We start from the raw sequence: 21,152 nt of genomic DNA on the forward strand, positions 1-21,152 counted from the left end.
TGGGAGCAAGCCAAACTGCAGCATGGGGGGTCTGCGGGTATGAGCAGCAAGTTGGGCACCTTGTCAAAGGCCATGCAGACGTGGAGTCGCGAGGTGTTTGGCTCTCTTCGCAAGCAGATCAGCAAGCTAAAAACGCAGCTACAGGACGCGAAAGAGAGGTCGCTCATGACCGGTTACTTTCAGGAGGTCAAGGATGTAGAGAGTCAGCTACATGACCTGTATGAGAAGGAGGAGATCTACTATAAACAGCACTCACGTATTGACTGGCTGCGGTGGGGCGATCAAAATACAAAGTACTTCCAAAATCGGGCGTCTCATTGAAGAAGGAAAAATATGGTGAAGGCTCCTCGTAGGGAGGATGGTACGCTGTGCAATTCGGATGAATACATGCATGCGTTGGCTACGAACTTCTATGCTACTGTGTTCAGTTCTGAGGGCTCACATGCAGCGGCCAATGTGCTACAACACATTGATATAGTAGTCTCGGAGGAGATGAATGGAAAGCTCACAGCCGGGATCACCGATTCTGAAATAGAGACTGCTCTATTTCAGATGGGCCCTACGAAAGCCACAGGACCGGACGGGTTTCCGGCCTTGTTCTACCAACGACACTGGTCGTTAGTCAAGGAGGATGTTTATAAGTCGGCGAAGGAGTTTTTGCATGGGATAGCGACACCAGAATGTTTCAATGACACGATTATTGTGATGATACCTAAAATCAACTCACCGGAGTTGATGTCTCAGTTTAGACCAATCAGTTTGTGTAATGTACTCTACAAAATAGCAACAAAGGTACTTGCCAATAGGCTCAAGGGAATCCTTCCTATTTTGATCTCAAAAGAGCAAAGTGCCTTTGTACCTGAACGGCGCATCACGGATAATGTTCTGGTGGCATATGAGTGTGTACATGCTATCAGGATGAGGAGGAGGAGGAAGCCTTTGTGCGTGGTTAAGCTAGATATGATGAAGGCTTACGATAGGGTGGAGTGGATCTCTTCTGGAGAGGGTGTTGGAGAGGTTTGGTTTTCATGCAACATGGATTCAAATGGTTATGAGGTGCGTGACGTCAGCAAGGTTCACGGTGAAGCTCAATGGGGGGATCTCAGATTCTTTTCTGCCGACAAGGGGACTCGGGCAAGGTGACCCTCTATCGCCTTACTTTGTTCTTGTTCTGTGTGGAGGGTTTCTCGGTGCTGCTTAAGAATGCACAACGTTCTGGTGACACAAAAGGGGGTGTCTTTTGGGAGCACTGGCCCCATGGTCACCCACCTCCTCTTTGTGGATGATAGCATTGTGTTTCTTGAAGGATCTGAGAGTAATCTTCTTGTCCTCAAAACAATCCTTGGGGACTATGAGGTGGCATCGGGACAGAAAGTTAATTTGAAGAAATCTTATATTTTCTTTGGCAAAGGAAGCACAAAGGATACCAAAGAACATCTAAAGGCAGTGATCGGGATAACGTCTGAAGCTCTAAGTGAGAAATATTTGGGGCTGCCCACAGCTGTGGGAAAATCCGAGGGAACGTTTAAATATGCCCGGGAGAGTGCAAAGGGTAAGGTCACGGGATGGAAGGGGCAAGGACTATCTAAGAAGGCTCGTGAGGTTTTGGTCAAATCGGGGCTCTAGTCAACCCCAACTTTCACCATGGGTTGCTTTCAGCTCACCAAGAAATTGTGCGGGAATCTGACATCTATCTCTTCTAACTTTTGGTGGGGTGAAGCTAATGGTGAGAAAAAGGTTCACTGGATTGCATGGAAGAAAATGTGTGAGAGTAAGCAGGACGGAGGGATGGGGTTTCGAGACATGGAAGCGTTCAACCAGGCCTTACTTACAAAGAAGGCCTAGAGACTGTTGCAGGTCCCTTCCTCTCTATGCGCTCGCGTCCTCAAGGCTCACTACTATGATCATGGATCCATCCTCAATGCAACCTTCCCCGGTGGTGCATCATATACCTTCAGAAGCATTTTTCATGGCAGGAACTTGCTCTTGGAAGGTCTTATATGGTGGGTGGGTGATGGGTCTACAATCCGCATTCATCATGATAATTGGATCCCTCGCAAGGGTAGCCTAAGGCCACTAGGCCAAGTGTATGTGTCGGGGATAACGAGGGTGAGCGATCTACTAAATGACGAGGCTTTAGGGTGGGATCGACACAAGCTAGAAGCAATGTTCACAGAGGGTGATGTACATGATACACTTCGGATTTGTGTGGGTGGCCTGGGTACAGATGACATCTTAGCATGGAATTTTACGAAGAATGGAAAATTCTCGGTGAAGTCAGCTTATCACTTATGCATGGAGAAGAAGAGGGCGAGAACTGGACAGCCGGGATCGTCCTCTATGGCGGTGAACCACCGGAGTTGGCTGGCGTTGTGGGGCACCAACGCGTCGGGGAAGGTGTTAATCCACGTGTGGCGGCTGATCAAGAACGACCTGGCGGTGGGATCAGAACTAATTCGTAGAAGGATCAAGCCCGGCGTTTTTTGCCCAGCTTGTGGACGTGAAGAAACAATGTATCACAGATTTTGGGGCTGCTATCATTCCATGTTTTTCTCGAAGGAGCTGAACTCGGTATTGGGTGCGAGGGTGGCGACCCCACCTCGTTCGATGTGCACTCAGAGTTCGGTCGCATCATGGATGCTACAGTGGATATCGGATGCTTCGGAGGATGACAAGTCAGCGATAGTGCAAGGGCTATATGCTATATGGCTGGCAAGAAATGACACCCGAGATGGAAAACGAATTGAGGAGGCCAACATGGTGGCGAGGAGAGTAGCAGTGCTCATGGAAGAATGGAAGAAAGTGCGGGGGCGGCCGGAGAGCTCGACTTCACCTACCCAACATGCAAGATGGGAACCACCAGCGTCGGGCTGGCTCAAGGCCAATGTCTCGGTCGGGGCAGGGGGGAGGAGGTGGAGTAGTGTTCAGAGATGAGGATGGAGCCTTTGGAGGTGCGGACACTGTTTTTTACCTCACATCACAACGGCAGAAGTGGCCGAGTTGCTGGTATGCAGGAGGGCGGTGGCACTAGCTCTGCAAAGAGGTGTGCCCAAACTCCATCTGGAGACCGACTGTCTGAATGTGGCATGTATGCTGAATGAGCAAGATCGAAATCTGTCGTTGGTAGGTATCATGGTGGAATAGATCAAGGGGATGGCTACAAACTTGGGGGAGTTCAAAGCTACATGGGTGAGGAGGGAGGCGAATAAAGCGGCTCATGAGATTGCCCGGTTCGGTTTTTGTAATAGTGTTTCGGTTTCGTGGGAGATTTCTCCCCCAGATTGTATTCTGAGTATTCTGTCTGACGAACTTCCTAGTTTAGCTTAATAAAGTGGGGAAGTGATTTCTGAAAAAAAAATGTATGTGGCGCGACACACGACACGCTTTAGGGCTATGCCTAGCCACAAAGCCAAACCCGCATGCCGACATGACACAACCATTGTTTATTTATTGTTTTTTCAAAAAATATTTCTGATATATATATGTGCCAAAAATAGCTAAATCGGCCCAAAAACAAAGAACCGATAAGGAATAAACAGGCCATAGGCCGACACATTTAAGAGAGCTCCTCTTCGGCGCCATCATCGCCGCTTAGGCTAGTGGGCGCTCAAGGGAGCGCAATAGTGGGCCTGCCCACCATCGCTCCCAACCACATGTTCAAAAAACTAACGACAATAAAAAATGTGGGACTTGGCGCAATAACCATTGCTCTGCAAGCACTTGTTGCGTTCTATTTGAAACACAGAGTTATTTGACCCTTGTTTCAGTCACAATACAAATTATTTCAAAAAATGAAACATAAATTTGAAAGAGAATTCATGAATTTAAACAATTTCATTGATTTTGAAAAATAATTCACGGATTTTCAAAAAGAAATGTTCACAAAAAAGGTCCATGAATTCTGGAAAAAAGTGCACTGAATTTTGAAAACAACACATGGATTTGAAAAGGTTAATCTATTTTGATAATAAAATCATGAATTTGAAAAAAGTTCACGAGATTTTGAAAAAAGTTCATCAATTTTAATAAAAAAAAGTTCATAAATTTGACAAAAGTTCACATGATTTTGAAAAAAAGTTGATGAATTTGAAAAAAAGTTCATTGATTTTGATAAAAAGGGTTCACAATGTGAAAAAAGTTCACCAAATTTTTTAAAAAAGTTCACACATTTGAAAAGATTCACCGATTTTGATAAAAAGGGGTCATGAATTTGAAAAAAGTTTATCGGTTTTGAAAAAAAAATCACATATTTTTCAAAAGAGTTCATCAATTTTGAAAAAAAAACACGGGATTTTGGAAAAAAGAAGTTCATTGATTTTGATGAAAAGAGTTCATGCATTTAAAAAGTAAAAAAAATGAAAAAATAAAACAAGAACAAAAAATAATAGATTAAAGATAAAAACAAGTAAAAAATGTAAAAAAAATCACATCATGTTGGTTGGCTACCGGAGCTAAAGCTAAACAAGAGGTAGCGGGATCAAATCACAAGGGCGCAGCTTTTCGCAGTTTGAAACAGAAAAGAAATATTAAATTTTGCGTCGATGCCTTTAACAGCCGCAACTGGCGCCGTCCAGTTTTTCCTGGTCGTGGTCATTACGGGCCGTCCCATTTTGAGGGAGGAATGGAAGAGAAAGAATCTAAAAAGGGGGAGGACAACACAGGATCGATCCCTGGTCTGCAAGGAGATCGCCAGCGCAGCTAACCACTCCAGTCAGTTGCTAGTTAGAAGTAGGATCGCGGCAACTAGAGACGACCAAGCTGGTCTTCTCTGTTTTTTCTTTCTTTTTTCTTTTTCTTTTGTATCATTTATTTTTTCTTCTCCGATTTGTTCCATTCCTTTTTGTTTTCTTTTGTTCCGTGTCTTTTCCTTCTTCGATTTCTTTCATTCCTTTTGCATTTGTTTCTTTGTTTTTATTTTGGTTTATTTTTCTGTTTTTATTTTTTTGTTTTTCTTTGTTTGTTTTTGTTTTCATTCCACATTCTTATATACATGATCAATATTTGTTCAAATACTTGTTCAACATTCTTTTTTCTTCTCCGCTTTGTTTTTCATTCTACATTCTTATATACATGATCAACATTTTTTAAATACTTGTTCAACATATTTCAGATACTTGTTCATCATTTTTATATGCATGTTCAATATTTTTTTTCAAATACTTATTCAACATTTTTATATACAGGAGCAACATAAAACATAAAAAAGAGGTTGTGGCCTCCCACACTCATGGGCCGGTCCAGCTCGCTCTCCCCTTCAGCGAGTCCTGAGCCAGACTCGTTGAAGGCGTGAGATATAGGCAGGCCCCACTATGTCTACCAGGATCAACTATGAACGGGCCAAACGCTTAACCGGCATGTCGGCACCCCGTTTAACTAACGTGTCGTGTATGGGCCTAGTCGGCAACCCGTTTAACTCTCGTCCATGGGCCTAGCACTATGATGGCATGCATACCGGCCTGGCACGGCCCCGCCCATTTATAAATGGGTTGCCACGGGCCATGCCATGCCAGACACGTTTAATGAGGGGCCGGGCTGGGCCGGCCCATTTGGCCAGGTGTGGTCACAAGGCACATACTGACTGAACTGTCTCTCCCCCTCAAAAAAAGAGACTGAACTGTCCGTAAGAAAAATGGACTGGACAGTCTGTATCGCCGACAAGGGTTAGGATAGGAGAATGCGTTGTCTCCACCTGCGGCGACAAGCGCACCCCCAACTGCCGGCCAAGTCTTCCTCGCCATCGTGGCCGATGTGAAGTAGACTCCTGGCGGCCGCGGCAGCGAGGTAAGCCAGCCAACTTCACCACTAGCAAAGTTGCCGGTACAGATACCTGTGCTATTGCATTTGCTTGAATGTTGATTCCGTTGACAAAATGAAATGTATCCTATTGAGGAAAGGTGCAAGTATTAACCCGATGCACCATCTTGATCTCTCTCCTTTTATCTTACCGTAGTGGAATACTATGAGTAAATTCACAAAGCACACAGTTTCCTGAAGAAATCTGTGACAAAAAATTAGCTGGGGTCTCTTGGTCGTGATCTGTTGAGGACGGTCGTGCAGGTAGGTGTCGATTCTCCAACTGCCTTTGTGTGTGCGGTCGTTGGGTCCTTTAGGGCTTATTCTGAATTGCTTTACCTGTCTTTCAACAGGTCTCCATCAGATTGTCCATATCAACCATGCCTGCCACGCCATGCTTCCTAACGTTTCTCAAGGGCTGGTGAGAGCAATTATTGGTTTGGTAAGAGAATCAATTAGGATGGCAAGAGCTTCGGGATCTGATTGCAAGATTAATAACAGGTACACAAATACACATCTGGTGAACATAGAAACTTTAACGGACCTGAGCCTGGGAGTGCTTCTCATCTATGGGATCGACGAACGGCAGCTCTTCTCAACAAAGCAGCCGCTTACCTTAGCAGGTATGTATAGTTATTTTCGTTGATTAATATGCATGTATCTGCCTCCATAGTTGCTAGTGTAGAAATCTTCTTGCTCTCCCAACCACCAATCAAAACAAGAACTGGCTCAAAACTGCAAGATCCTGCAAAACCAAACTGCTCAAAACCCAGCTTCAGCCGACTTTAGTTGCCAACTTTCCATTGAGCCATTGTTCCCAAATAGGTTGCTTGGTATTCTGCATCCATTGTTTTCCTTCTAGACTAGATCTGCAAAATGTTTGGAGGAAATAGCACCTTATGAGTTAAAACTGTTCATTGTTCCTTAATATGCTTAGCTCATAATTCGTGTATCTCCTTGCAGAAGTATGATAATTCATGGTTGAGTACTACAGTGTGATAATAATATATACCTTGTAATTTTTTTAGGCTGGGCCACATAAATTATTTGAAGACACACAAGCTACCTGCTATGCAACATATCTTTCTCAGCTCTGACTTGAGGAGCAATGGCCGAGGTTGTGATTCTCTTGGCTAAGTGGCAAAGATCGGTGTAGCTCTGGGGAATGAAGCAATGAACCAGGCTACTTTACAGTTCAATAACTTTATAACACACCTAACAGAGCTTCAAGGAAGCATGGGTCACATCAGAAGGGAGCTCAGATTGATGCATGAATATCTTTGCTGAACGGACATACGGAATCGCAACAATCAGACATATGAAATCTGGGTGGAGGAGGTGAGAATGTTTGTTCATGGGATTGAGGACATTGTGGATGAGTATTTGCATCTTGTTGGTCAGAAACATGACAGTGGATGGAGTGCCTATATGAAGAAAGGATTCAAACAACCAAATGTTTTCTTCTCTTTAAACAGGGAAGCTTCTTTGGTTAAGGAAGCGGAGGTCAATCTTGTGCACCTGTTTCAGGCTAAAGATCGATGGGTGTTAATGGTAGATAGTGGGTATATGAATGACTCAAGTTACATTGTTGAGAGGTCTCAGCATCTAGCAAGCACTTCACATTCCCTTGCTGAAGAAGATCTCGTGGAGGTTGATGGAAACAGAAAAAAGCTTGAGCAGTGGTTGGCAGGTGATGAGTTGGAACGCTATGTGATAGTGCTGCATGGTATGGGAGGGCTTGGTAAAACAACTTTGGCTGCAAATGTCTACAGGAAGGAAACAGAAAATTTTGATTGCCACTGTTGGGTCTCTGTCTCTCAAACTTATTCCAGAGAAGATGTTTTAAAAAATTAATCAAGGAGCTTTTCAAAGATAAAGCCATTGTTCCATCTAATATTGAGACCATGGACATCATCAGCCTTGAAGAGGCACTGAAGAATTTTTTAGAGCGGCGTAAGTATTTGATCATGTTGGGTGATGTTTGGACTCCTGAAGCATTTCATGATCTTTCTAGGGTGGTTATTCGTGACAAGAAGGGCAATAGAGTTGTAATCACAACCAGGGAAGGCAATGTTGCTCGACTTGCTTCTCAAGGACAGATCTTAACACTAAAACCTCTATCAAAGGATGGATCATGGGAACTCTTCTGTAAGACAGCTTTTCCTAGAGATACCAAATGTGAGTGTCCCACAGAACTGATAGAATTAGCACATGAAGTGGTTGACAAGTGTAAAGGCATAACCCTCGCAATTGTCTCTATTGGCAAGCTCCTCTTTGTACGTGACAAGACCAAAGAGGAACTAAAGTGAATACATGACCAGCTCGACTGGGAGCTAATTAACAATCCAATCTTGGAACATGTCAGGAATATCCTTTATTTGAGTTACTTGTACCTTCTGACATACTTGAAAAGTTGCTTTCTATTCTACAGCTTGTTCCTAGAGGACTATCTTTTCAAAAGGAAAAGGCTGATACGATTGTGGGTAGCAGAGGGCTTCGTCGAGGGAAGGGGTGAAAGCACAATGGAGGAAGTGGCTAAAGGTTATCTAGAAGAGTTGGTTCACAGAAATATGCTTCAAGTTGATACAAGAAACCCATTTGGTAGGATAAAATCATTCAGGATGCATGATATTGTACGTGAGTTGGCAGTAGATTTGTGTCGTCGGGAATGCTTTGGTGTTGTTTATGAGGAGGATAAATATATGGAATCTCTTGATGAGATGGATGCACGTCGACTGGTAATACACAAAATGAAGAAGGATATTTATTAGTCCGTATCAGGTGTACACCATCTCCGTTCTGTTTTTTTGACTGGGAACTGTGGGGTAAAAACCCCACAGCATATCAAGAGCTTTATTAAAACAAAAGCCAACAGATACAAAAAGGAATTACAATAGGTAATCAAAGAAAACTAAGCTAGAAGAAAGCAAAACTAAACAGCGCTCTGCCTTAAGGGGGCAGAAACCATCTCTGCTCTGTTATCGCATTGGACATCAATATTTCATCATCCACTTTACTGCCTCTAATAGCAAAGAAGTCCAGATATATGTCGGTGCTGGAGTTAAGTGGCCTACCCATTGAGAAAGTTCCAGATGGTATTGGAGATCTTTTCAATCTCCGCTATTTAGGTCTGCGTGGTTCAAAAGTGAAGCTCCTTCCCAGGTCTATCGAGAAACTTTCAAGTTTGTTGACACTGACCTTTCAGGGTTTGGCATGAAGGAGCTGCCTAGAGGCATTGGTAAACTAAAAAAGCTTAGGCAGTTATTCACTAACAAAGCTAGTGATCGATTTAGGAGAGATTTCTGATGTGGCAGTGGTGTATGCATCCCCAAGGGCCTTGAGAACCTGACAAGTCTGCAAACACTAATATCATTGGAAGCGCGGGATGAGTCCGTTAGACAGTTGGGGGAGCTGAGGCAGCTGAGAAGCTTGGAGATATGGAATGTGAAAGGAACCTACTGTGGACATATATCTGCTTCTCTAGCCGAGATGCGACACCTTTCCTACCTACATGTGAATGCAAGCCAAGACAATGAGGTTCTCCGGTTGAGTGGTCTACCCCCCAACCTGCAAACGATTAGCTTGACTGGCCAATTAGCGGAAGGCACATTGGTAGAGTCTCCTCTGTTCCAAACTATGGGGCCGAACCTGTATTCACTGTCTCTATCTTGGTCCCAGCTAATACAATACCCCTTACCATCCCTTTCTCGATTGTCAAATTTGTCGGACCTGATGCTCACCAGGGCATACAGAGGAAAGCAGATGACGTTTCTTGCCGGGTGGTTCCCCAAGCTAAAAATCCTGAGACTGAGAGACCTGCCAAATCTGGAGGTTGTAGAGATGAAGGAAGGTGCCATTGTGAGCCTCGAAATATTAACACTAGTGAACCTTGAAGGCATGGTGGAGGTCCCACCTGGCATAGAGTTTCTCACGCGTGTAAAGCATATTTCGTTCCTGGAAATCACCAGTGAGTTTTTGACTTCACTGCGACAATGTCCAAGAACTCAAGGGATGCAGTGGCGGCATGCTCTCAGGTGACATTAACCCTACTGGCCTAGAAATGAGTATGTAAGCCGCTCAACTACAGACTATTGTTCCACTACCAGCTTCCTCGTGTACTTCATCTTCATGTTTTTATTGGTTTGCTTGTCAGAAGAAAGGATATCCTACAAATACTTCACTTTCCCTACTTGTAGTCACTACTACTGTTTTTGTGATTGTGGATCATGGTATTGTCTATTTATTCTGGTTTTGTCTGTGAGTTGCAGCATATATGTGCTCATCCTGTTACCAAAGGTAGCTTGAGCAGTTGAGCTTGCTTCCTTTAACACACTTTATTATTTATTTATAGCTTACCTTGCTGCTAGTTATTTTTATTGATGTTGTACATTACTGAAGTTGGCTTGAGAAAATTGTAACCAGTAGCACAAGAAGTTTTTATTATGAAAACAAACAATTATATCACGTCGAAGCTTGGCTGAAGCCGCGGTAAATCAACAAGATGCTTCAGTAGCTGAAAGTGCAACTATCCTTGGGTGGTTTTGGTAATTCCTAACAACATATAGCTCATTGAGCTAATGCTATTTCAAGATAAAAATTTCAGGAAAGCTCGATGATTAGCATGGCATGGATTAGAAAGTGGATCCCTCACAATGCTAAGGACAAAAGGATTGGCTCAAGATCAAAGCACAAGACTCTACATTTTTCATTTTAGTGATCCAAGATCACATTGAGTCCATAGGAAAAGCCAATACTATCAAGAGGGGTTGAGGTGTTGCTTAATGAGGTTCTTGCTCAAAATGCTTAGTGATATAATCCAAGGCCTTCAACTACTTTCTCATATCCACATATGTTCCAAACCAAAAGTTAAACTTGGCCCCACCGAAATTGTCTATCCGGTGCCACCGAGTTCTCTTGACATAGCCACTGACAGAAACCCTAGTCTTTCCGGTCTCACCGATAGGGATTTCGGTCTCACCGAGATGGGATTGTAATCTCTCTGTTTCCCTTTGTAACGTTTTGGTCAAAACGAGATGAGCGATCAGCCCCACCGAGATTGCAATGCAAACTCTCTGTTTCCCTTTCGTAACGTTTCGGTCCTACCGAAAGAGCGAATCGGTCCCACCGAGATTGCCTGACCAACTCTCTGTTTGCCTATTACCAAAATCGGTCCCACCGAGTTTGTGTAATCGGTCTCACCGAGATTACATTATGACCTAACCCTAAAGAAATCGGTCCTACCGAGTTGACATGTCGGTCCCACCGAAAATCCTAACGTTCACATTTTGAACTAAATTGGTCCGACCGAGTTTCATGATTCGGTCCCACCGAGTTTGGTAAATTGTGTGTAACGGTTAGATTTTGTGTGGAGCCTATATATACCCCTCCACCCACTCTTCATTCGTGGAGAGAGCCATCAGAACATGCCTACACTTACAACATACATTTTCTGAGAGAGAATGACCTACACTTGTGTTGAGGTCAAGATATTCCATTCCAACCACATAAATCTTGATCTCTAGCCTTCCCCAAGTTGCTTTCCACTCAAATCTTATTTCTACCAAATCCAAATCCTGTGAGAGAGAGTTGAGTGTTGGGGAGACTATCATTTGAAGCACAAGAGCAAGGAGTTCATCATCAACACACCATTTGTTACCTCTTGGAGAGTGGTGTCTCCTAGATTGGCTAGGTGTCACTTGGGAGCCTCCGTCAAGATTGTGGAGTTAAACCAAGGAGTTTGTAAGGGCAAGGAGATCGCCTACTTCGTAATGATCTACCCGAGTGAGTCAAGTCCTTCGTGGGCGACGGCCATGGTGGGATAGACAAGGTTGCTCCTTCATGGACCCTTCGTGGGTGGAGCCCTCCGTGGATTCGCGCAACCATTACCCTTCGTGGGTTGAAGTCTCCATCAACGTGGATGTACGATAGCACCACCTATCGGAACCACGCCAAAAATCTCCGTGTCTACATTGCATTTGCTCCCTCAAACTCCTCCCTTTACCTTCATATGCAATTGTTTTACTTTCCGCTACTATACACTTAGAATTGCATGTGTAGGTTGGTTGCTTGACTTGTGCAAAGTTGCTAAAATCTGCCAAGAACTAAAATTGGGAAAAGGTTAGATTTTTATTTGGTCAAGTAGTCTAATCACCCCCCTCTAGACATACTTTCAATCCTACAAGTGGTATCAGAGCTTTGGTCTCCATTTGCTTGGATTTCCATAGCTTTTGGTGGTCATAGCCTTGGTTTCACAACCTAGGAGAGTATGGCGTCTAGCAAGGGAAATTACCACCGTAAAGCTCCTTACTTTGATGGAACAAAGTTTTCTAGTTGGAAGCATAAGATGAAAATGCATATTCTTGGACATAACCCCGCCGTTTCGGCTATTGTGTGTATTGGCTTGCAAGATGAATTCTTTTATGGGAGAGAACTGAACCGTGAAGCTACCGCGGAAGAGTTGAAGATGCTGCAATACAATGCTCAAGATTGTGATATTCTCTTCAACGGATTGTGCCTCAAAGAATTCAACAAAATCAGTCGTCTTGAGAATGCAAAGGAAATTTGGGATACTTTGATTGATATGCACGAAGGTACCGACTCCGTCAAGGAATCCAAATTGGATGTGCTTCAAAGTCAACTTGAAAAGTTCAAAATGAAGGATGGTGAAGGTGTCACTAAATGTACTCTAGGCTTGCTCTCATCACAAATGAGATTGCCGGCTTAGGAAGTGAAGAGATGACCGATAGATTCATCATCAAGAAGATCCTAAGAGCCTTGGATGGAAAATATGATACCGTGTGCACATTGATCCAAATGATGCCCAACTACAAAGATCTCAAGCCAACGGAAGTCATTGGAAGAATTGTTGCTCATGAGATGTCACTTAGGGATAAGGAAGAGCTTCACAACAAGTCAAGTGGTGCTTACAAAGCCTCATGTGATGCCCCCACATCATCAAATGAGAAGCAAACCTTCAATGAAGAATTGAGCCTAATGGTGAATAACTTCAACAAGTTCTATAAGAGTAGAAGCAAGGAAAGAAGTTCCAAGTCAAGGTCCTACAATGACAAAAGATCTTCTAGTTGTGAGCGTAACTGCTACAATTGTGGAAGACCCGGACACTATTCCAATGAGTGTACGACTCCCTACAAAAGAAGAGAAGATTCTCCCAAGAGAAGAAGTAGGAGAGAAGAATCACCATTAAGAGAGAGGAGGAGTAGAGATGACCGTTATGAACGAAGAACATCACGGAGAAGCAAGGATTCAGAAAGGAAGGACAAATCATCAAGGGGCTACACAAAACGAAGACATCAAGCTCACGTTGGTGAATGGGTATCCGGCTCTGACTCCGACGATCACTCCAAGAGAAGTTATCACTCCGACTCCGAATATACTCAAGATGAAGGTGTTGCCTGTCTAGCACTTGTGTCAAACCAACTCCTACGACATATTTGAGTCACCAAATGAAGGAATTGGAAAATGCTTCATGGCTAAAGGTCCAAAGGTATCACACTCCGAGTATGTTGATTTCAATAGTGATGAAGATGACTTGCTAGGTGATGATGATTTACTTGTTGACAATTCTAGCGATGAAAACTATGATGAACTTGCTATTAATCATGCTAATCAAGACAAAACGAATGATGATGAAAAGAAGGAGATTGGGCGTCTAACTAAGGAGCTAAACACTCTCAAGTTAGCTCATGAAATTACCTTGGAAAATCATCGAGTGCTTTTAAAGATTCATGAGAAGTTACGCTTCGAAAAGCTCAACCTTCAGTAAGAGCATGGGTTCTTAAAAGCGATCAATGATGATCTTCGCAAGAAAAGTTCTTCTTACATTGCCAAGCGTTTACTCTTGTCTACTTACATGCCACAAGTTAAATCTAGCAACAAGAGTAAGAAAGATTCTTCTTCTAGTAATAACAATAATCATGCTAAACCCAATGATGTTGCTTCTAGTAGTTTTCTTGATTCCACTAATGATTCTCTTAGCCAAGTTACACTTGAGCAAGAAAATAGCTTATTGAAGGGAATTATAGAGAAAGGTGTTTACAAGAGCCTTGCCGGAAGTAAGCAATTTGAGGAAATTGTACGCAAGCAAGGAAGACACCGGAAGAATCAAGGTGTTGGTTTTGAACGAAAGTTCAATGCTAATGGAGTTGAGTGGGAAGAAGATCAACACCCCAAGATGAAGTTTGTTCCTCAACAAGATAAGTATGATCCTACTTATTTCCAAGGAACACAAGTTCAAGATGATCTCCCACCTCAAGACCACAAGCAAAAAGGCCAGGACAAGCTTCAAGAGGAGATTGATGCATTTGAAGAAGCTCCTAAGGCCTTGGTCAAGTGGGTTCCCAAGACTACATCAAGTTCTACCTCATCAAGTACGACTACAACTCCAAGGATTGCCATCAAGATGGTGTGGATCCCAAAGAAGAAGAACTAGAGAGTTCTTGAGGGTGACTCCACCAACATACATCACTCTTATCGTTTGGCAATAACAAGTGCAAAAAACTTCCATATCTTGCACTAGTTCAAGGAGTCACAAACCCTCTTGTTGGTAAGACAAGGGACAAGGTAACCTAATGCTTTCATGGACATCATCTTGTGTATACATCACTCTATGTCTATGGATATCCTTGCTTGTTCCTTGTGGGACTATGATGACCCACAAGTATAGGGGATCTATCGTAGTCCTTTCGATAAGTAAGAGTGTCGAACCCAACGAGGAGCGGAAGGAAATGATAAGCGGTTTCCAGCAAGGTATTCTCTCCAAGTACTAAAATAAGTGGTAACAGATAGTTTTGTGATAGGATAATTTGTAACGAGCAACAAGTAACAAAAGTAAATAAAGTGCAGCAAGGTGGCCCAGTCCTTTTTGTAGCAAAGGACAAGCCTGGACAAACTCTTATATAGAGAAAAGCGCTCCCGAGGACACATGGGAATATCATCAAGCTAGTTTTCATCACGATCATATGATTCGCGTTCAGCACTTTGATAATTTGGTATGTGGGTGGACCGGTGCTTGGGTGCTGCCCTTACTTGGACAAGCATCCCACTTATGATTAACCTCTATTGCAAGCATCCGCAACTACAACAAAAGTATTAAGGTGAACCTAACCATATCATGAAACATATGGATCCAAATCAGCCCCTTACGAAGCAACGCATAAACTAGGGTTTAAGCTTCTGTCACTCTAGCAACCCATCATCTACTTATTACTTCCCAATGCCTTCCTCTAGGCCCAAATAATGGTGAAGTGTCATGTAGTCGACGTTCACATAACACCACTAGAGGAGACACAACATACATCTCATCAAAATATCGAACGAATACCAAATTCACATGACTACTAATAGCAAGACTTCTCCCATGTCCTCAGGAACAAACGTAAGTACTCACAAAGCATATTCATGTTCATAATCAGAGGGGTATTAATATGCATATAGGATCTGAACATATGATCTTCCACCAAATAAACCAACTAGCATCAACTAGAAGGAGTAATTAACACTGCTAGCAACCCATATGTACCAATCCTAGACATGGAGACAAGAATTGGATACAAGAGATGAACTATGGTTTTGAGAGGAGATGGTATTGGTGAAGATGTTGATGGAGATGGCGATGATTTCCCCCTCCCGGGAGGAAGTTTCCCCGGCAGAACAGCTCCGCCAGAGCCCTAGATTGGTTCCGCCAAGGTTCCGCCTCGTGGCGGCGGAGTCTCGTCCGGGAAGATGGCTTATATTTTTTTTCCATCGAAAGACTTCATATAGCAGAAGATGGCCACCGGAGGGCCACCAGGGGGCCCACGAGGTAGGGGGGCGTGCCCAGGCGGTAGGGCGCGCCCCCCACCCTCGTGGGCAGGGTGTGGCCCCCTGGTGAACTTCTTCCGCTGAGTATTTTTTATATATTCTGAAAACGTCTTCCGTGTAGTTTCAGGACTTTTGGAGCTGTGCGGAATAGGTCTCTAATATTTGCTCCTTTTCCGGCCCAGAATCCCAGCTGCCGGCATTCTCCCTCATTATGCAAACCTTGTAAAATAAGAGAGAATAGGCATAAGTATTGTGACATAATGTGTAATAACAACCCATAATGCAATAAATAACGATATAAAAGCATGATGCAATATGGACGTATCAACTCCCCCAAGCTTAGACCTCGCTTGTCCTCAAGCGAAAGCCGAAATCGAAAAATATGTCCACATGTTTAGAGATAGAGGTGTCGATAAAAATAAAATACGGACATGAGGGCATCATGATCATTCTTAGAATAGCAACTTATATAATTTTTTCATATAATTTCTTATGATAGAGTAATAATTCAATCACAATTTCAAGTATGAATCGTAAACTTCATTGAAAAGTAACAAACTATAATCTCGGTCATTGGAGCAATTGCAATTTATCATAACATGGGAAAGAGTCAATGTATAAGAGTTTTTCAGCAAGTCCACATACTCAACTATCATATAGTCTTTCACAATTGCTGACACACACGCAATACTTATGGGTATGGAGTTTTAATCGGACATAGAGAGAGATAGGGGCTTATAGTTTTGCCTCCAAATGTTTTACCTCAAGGGTAATGTCAACAATAATAGTTCATGAAAACTCACATCCAATTAGCCATATATACCAGGATCTTTCCAACATACCGTGCTTGCCAAAGGATAAAATGTAAAAAGGGAGGGTGAAGATCACCATGACTCTTATGCAAGGTAGGAGATAAAAGTAAAAGATAGGCCCTTCGCAGAGGGAAGCAGAGGTTGTCATGCGCTTTTATAGTTGGATGCATAAAATCTTAATGCGAAAGAACATCACTTTATATTGCCACATGTAATATGGACCTTTATTATGCAGTCTGTCGCTTTTATTTCTTCCATATCACACGATCGTATAAAGCTTATTTCTCCCACACTAACAAGTCATACATATTTAGAGAGCAATTTTTATTGCTTGCACCGATGACAACTTACTTGGAAGATCTTACTCAATCCATAGGTAGGTATAGTGGACTCTCATGGCAAAACTGGTTTAAGGGTATTTGGAAGCACAAGTAGTATCTCTACTTGGTGCGGCGAATTTGGCTAGCATGAGGGGGAAAGGCAAGCTCAACCATGTTGGATGATCCATGACAATATAATTTATCTCAGATGTAAGAAAACATAACCCATTACGTTGTCTTCCTTGTCCAACGTCAACTCTTTAGCATGTCATATTTTAATGAGTGCTCACAATCATAAAAGATGTCCAAGATAGTATATCTATATGTGTAGACCTCTCTTTCTTTATTACTTCCTATTAATTGCAACGATGACGAAAACTATGTTTGTCAACTCTCAACAAGTTTTATTCATCATACTCTTTCTATGTGAGCTCATTACTCTCCATGAGATTCTTATGATCTCTTTATTTCTTTTTATTCCTTTCTCTTTTCTTTTATTCCCTTAGGATCATGGCGAAATAATCAAGCCCTTGACTCAACACTAATCTTTATTATATAGCTCACGGACTCGATTACATAGAAGGATTATAAAGCAACTCACAACTAGATCATACTATAAACTTTATTCTACTAGATCAAGATAATACCAAAAGGATCGAACTAAGGAAAACGGTAAAGATAAAAGTGATGGTGATACGATACCGGGGTACTCCCCCAAGCTTGGCAGTTGCCAAGGGGAGTGCTCATACCCATGTGATTATGTCTCTCTTTTCGGGGGTGGTGATGTGATGTTCTTGGCGATGATGCCCCTCAAGATACGATTCTCCTCCTCGAGCTTATTGACTTGCTGCTTGAGGTCCATTATTTCCTTTCGGAGTTTTTCTGTAACAGCCAAATCTCCCTGCACCCAAGGGTGCTGCATAGCAGTGGGAGAACCAGTGACACTCTTTTCCATATTCTCATAAGAAAGAAATCTAACATTGGAAGGGATAACCGAGTTTGGAATAGCCAAGCTCTGCAGTTCTCCCATTGTGAAGCCAGCTCGGAAGCGGGAAGTGACTTCTTGATCTTCTTCCATGGTATCTATCCTCTTCAATTTGGCCTCCATCTCTTCCTCCGTTGCTGGCCCAAAGATGTCAACATTCTTGTCTGTCATTGATCTCGGTGCCGGATGAGACACCCGGCTCTCGCCGACTGACTCTTGCGAAAACATCTTGCTCTAATCTGCAGCAGCAACAACTCAAAACACAAACAGAGGGTTTTTGCGTGATACGGGAGTCAAAACCTCCGGGAGATTATATAATGAATTTTTACCGACCAAAATATTGTCGTGTATGAAAACGGAGTCCGGAAAGCGCATGAGGTGCCCACGAGGTAGGGGGCGCGCCCTCCACCCTCGTGGAGCCCTCGTGTCCTTCCCAGACTGCTTCGTATTTTTCTATTTTTCTAAATATTCCAAAAGGAGAAATATTGCCTTAAAACTGTTTTGGAGTCGGTTTACTTACCGTACCACATACCTATTCCTTTTCGGAGTCTGAAATGTTCTGGAAAGTGTCCCTTATGTATTCCTCCGGGGTTACGGTTTCAATAACATTGGTTTCAACATTTATGGGATTACCTGAGATATAATGTTTGATTCTTTGACCGTTCACCACCTTCGGATTTGTGCCTTCGAAGTTGTTGATTTTTATGGCACCAGAACGATAGACCTCCTTGATAACGTAAGGACCTTCCCATTTAGAGAGAAGTTTTCCTACAAAAAATCTTAAACGAGAGTTTTATAGCAATACATAATCACCTACATTAAACTCAGGCTTTTGTATCCTTTTATCATGCCATCTTTTAACTTTTTCTTTAAACAACTTGGCATTTTCGTAGGCTTGGGTTCTCCATTCATCGAGTGAGCTAATATAAAATAACCTCTTCTCACCGGCAAGTTTAAAATCATAATTGAGTTCTTTAATAGCCCAATATGCCTTGTGTTCTAGTTCGAGAGGTAAGTGACATGCTTTTCCATAAACCATTTTATACGGAGACATACCCATAGGATTTTTATATGTAGTTCTATAGGCCCATAATGCATCATCAAGTTTCTTGGACCAATTCTTTCTAGATCTATTAACAGTCTTTTGCAAAATTAATTTGAGCTCTCTATTACTCAATTCTACTTGACCCCTAGACTGAGGGTGATAAGGAGATGCAATTCTATGATTAACATCATATTTAGCAAGCATTTTACGGAAAGCACCATGAATAAAATGTGAACCACCATCAGTCATTAAATATCTAGGGACTCCAAATCTTGGACAAAATAACTTCTTTAAGCATCTTAATAGAAGTGTTATGATCAGCACTACTAGTTGGAATAGTTTCTACCCACTTAGTAACGTAATCAACAGCAATTAAAATATGTGTATATCCATTAGAGGCAGGAAAAGGTCCCATATAATCAAAGCCCCAAACATCAAATGGTTCAATAACAAGTGAATAATTCATAGGCATTTCTTGACGTCTACTAATATTACCAATTCTTTGACATTCATCACAAGACAAGACAAACTTACGGGCATCCTTGAAGAGAGTAGGCCAATAAAAACCGGATTGCAATACCTTGTGTGCAGTTCTATCTCCAGCATGGTGTCCTCCATAAGCCTCGGAGTATCACTTGCGTAGGATCTGTTCATGTTCATGCTCAGGTACACGACGTCTAATAACACCATCTACTCCTTCTTTATAAAGATGTGGCTCATCCCAAAAGTAATGTCTCAAATCATAGAAGAACTTTTTCTTTTGCTGGTATGTGAAACTAGGTGGTATAAATTTAGCAACAATGTAATTAGCATAATCAGCATACCATGGAGCAGTATGAGAAGCATTTATGACATTTAATTGTTCATCAGGAAAGCTATCATCAATAGGTAGTGGGTCATCAAGCACATTTTCTAACCTAGACAAGTTGTCTGCAACAGGGTTCTCAGCTCCCTTTCTATCAATAATATGCAAATCAAATTCTTGTAGCAAGAGAACCCATCTAATAAGTGTAGGTTTAGCATCTTTCTTTTCCATAAGGTATTTAATAGCAGCATGATCCGTGCGAATATTTACTTTAGAATCAACAATATAAGGTCTGAACTTATCACAAGCAAATACAACTACTAAGAATTCTTTTTCAGTAGTAGCATAATTTCTTTGAGTATTGTCTAGAGTTTTACTAGCATATTGAATAACATTTAATTTCTTATCAACTTTGTGCCCTAGAACAGCACCTACAGCATAATCACTAGCATCACACATAATTTCAAAGGATAAATTCCAATCAGGTGGCTGAACAATAGGTGTAGAGATCAATGCTTTCTTAAGTATTTCAAATGCTTCTACACAATCATCATCAAAGACAAATGGTATATCTTTTTGCAATAAATTAGTCAGAGGCCGAGAAATTTTTGAGAAGTCCTTAATGAACCTCCTATAAAATCCGGCGTGACAAAGGAAACTTCTTATACCTTGGATGTCCCTGGGACATGTCATATTTTCAATAGCATCAACCTTGGCTTTATCAACCTCAATACCTCTTTCAGAAACTTTGTGCCCCAGGACAATACCTTCATTAACCATAAAGTGGCACTTTTCCCAATTCAAGACAATATTAGTTTCTTCACATCTCTGCAAAACTCGATCAAGGTTGCTTAAGCAGTCATCAAAAGAAGATCCATAGACGGAGAAATCGTCCATGAAAACCTCACAAATCTTTTCACAAAAGTCAGAGAATATAGCCATCATGCATCTTTGAAAGGTAGCAGGTGCATTACATAAACCAAAAGGCATACGTCTATAAGCAAAAATACCAAAACGGCAAGTAAAAGTAGTCTTTGATTGATCTTTGGCTGACACAGGTATTTGAGGGAAACCAGAATAACCATCTAGAAAGCAAAAATGTGTATGTTTGGATAATATTTCTAGCATTTGATCGATAAAAGGTAAGGGGTAATGATCCTTTTTAGTGGCCTTATTTAATTTGCGGGAATCAATTACCATCCTATAACCTGTAATAATTCTTTGAGGGATCAATTCATCTTTATCATTAGGAACGATAGTAATACCTCCCTTCTTAGGGACACAATGGATAGGACTTACCCACTGACTATCAGCAATGGGATAGATTATACCTGCCTCAAGGAGCTTTAGTATTTCCTTTCTTACCACTTATTTCATTTTAGGATTTAGTCGTCGTTGATGATCACGAACTGGTTTAGCATCTTCTTCCAAATTTATATTATGTTGACATAGAGTGGGACTAATGCCCTTAAGATCATCAAGAGTATACCCAATAGTAGCACGGTGCTTCTTCAGAGTTTTCAATAATCTCTCTTCCTCATGCTCTGAAAGTTTAGCATTAATAATAACAGGA

At 42.0% G+C, this 21,152-nt stretch overlaps 1 protein-coding gene and 1 pseudogene across 1 annotated transcript; both read left to right on the top strand.

Moving 5' to 3' along the window:
- The first annotated feature begins 1,257 nt into the window (after window positions 1-1,257).
- Window positions 1,258-1,845, top strand: LOC147990346 (uncharacterized). The gene is made up of 2 exons (XM_087538152.1): window positions 1,258-1,552; window positions 1,721-1,845. Exons 1-2 carry the CDS (start codon window positions 1,258-1,260, stop codon window positions 1,843-1,845), a joined length of 420 nt encoding a protein of 139 aa, XP_087394278.1.
- A 5,056-nt stretch (window positions 1,846-6,901) lies between these two features.
- Window positions 6,902-9,831, top strand: LOC125521446 (disease resistance protein RPM1-like; annotated as a pseudogene).
- Window positions 9,832-21,152: the final 11,321 nt, after the last annotated feature.

Source organism: Triticum urartu, chromosome 1A (assembly GCF_056163025.1).
Source record: "Triticum urartu cultivar PI428250 chromosome 1A, HENAU_Tu73, whole genome shotgun sequence".
NCBI lineage: Eukaryota > Viridiplantae > Streptophyta > Magnoliopsida > Poales > Poaceae > Triticum > Triticum urartu.

Excerpts from the sequence above, each read along its gene's own strand:
- LOC147990346 (XM_087538152.1), top strand. The coding sequence starts at position 1,258 with ATGGTCACCCACCTCCTCTTTGTGGATGATAGCATTGTGTTTCTTGAA. Across the intron at positions 1,553-1,720 it reads TGCCCGGGAGAGTGCAAAGG|CTAATGGTGAGAAAAAGGTT; the intron begins GTAAGGTCACGG and ends GGTGGGGTGAAG.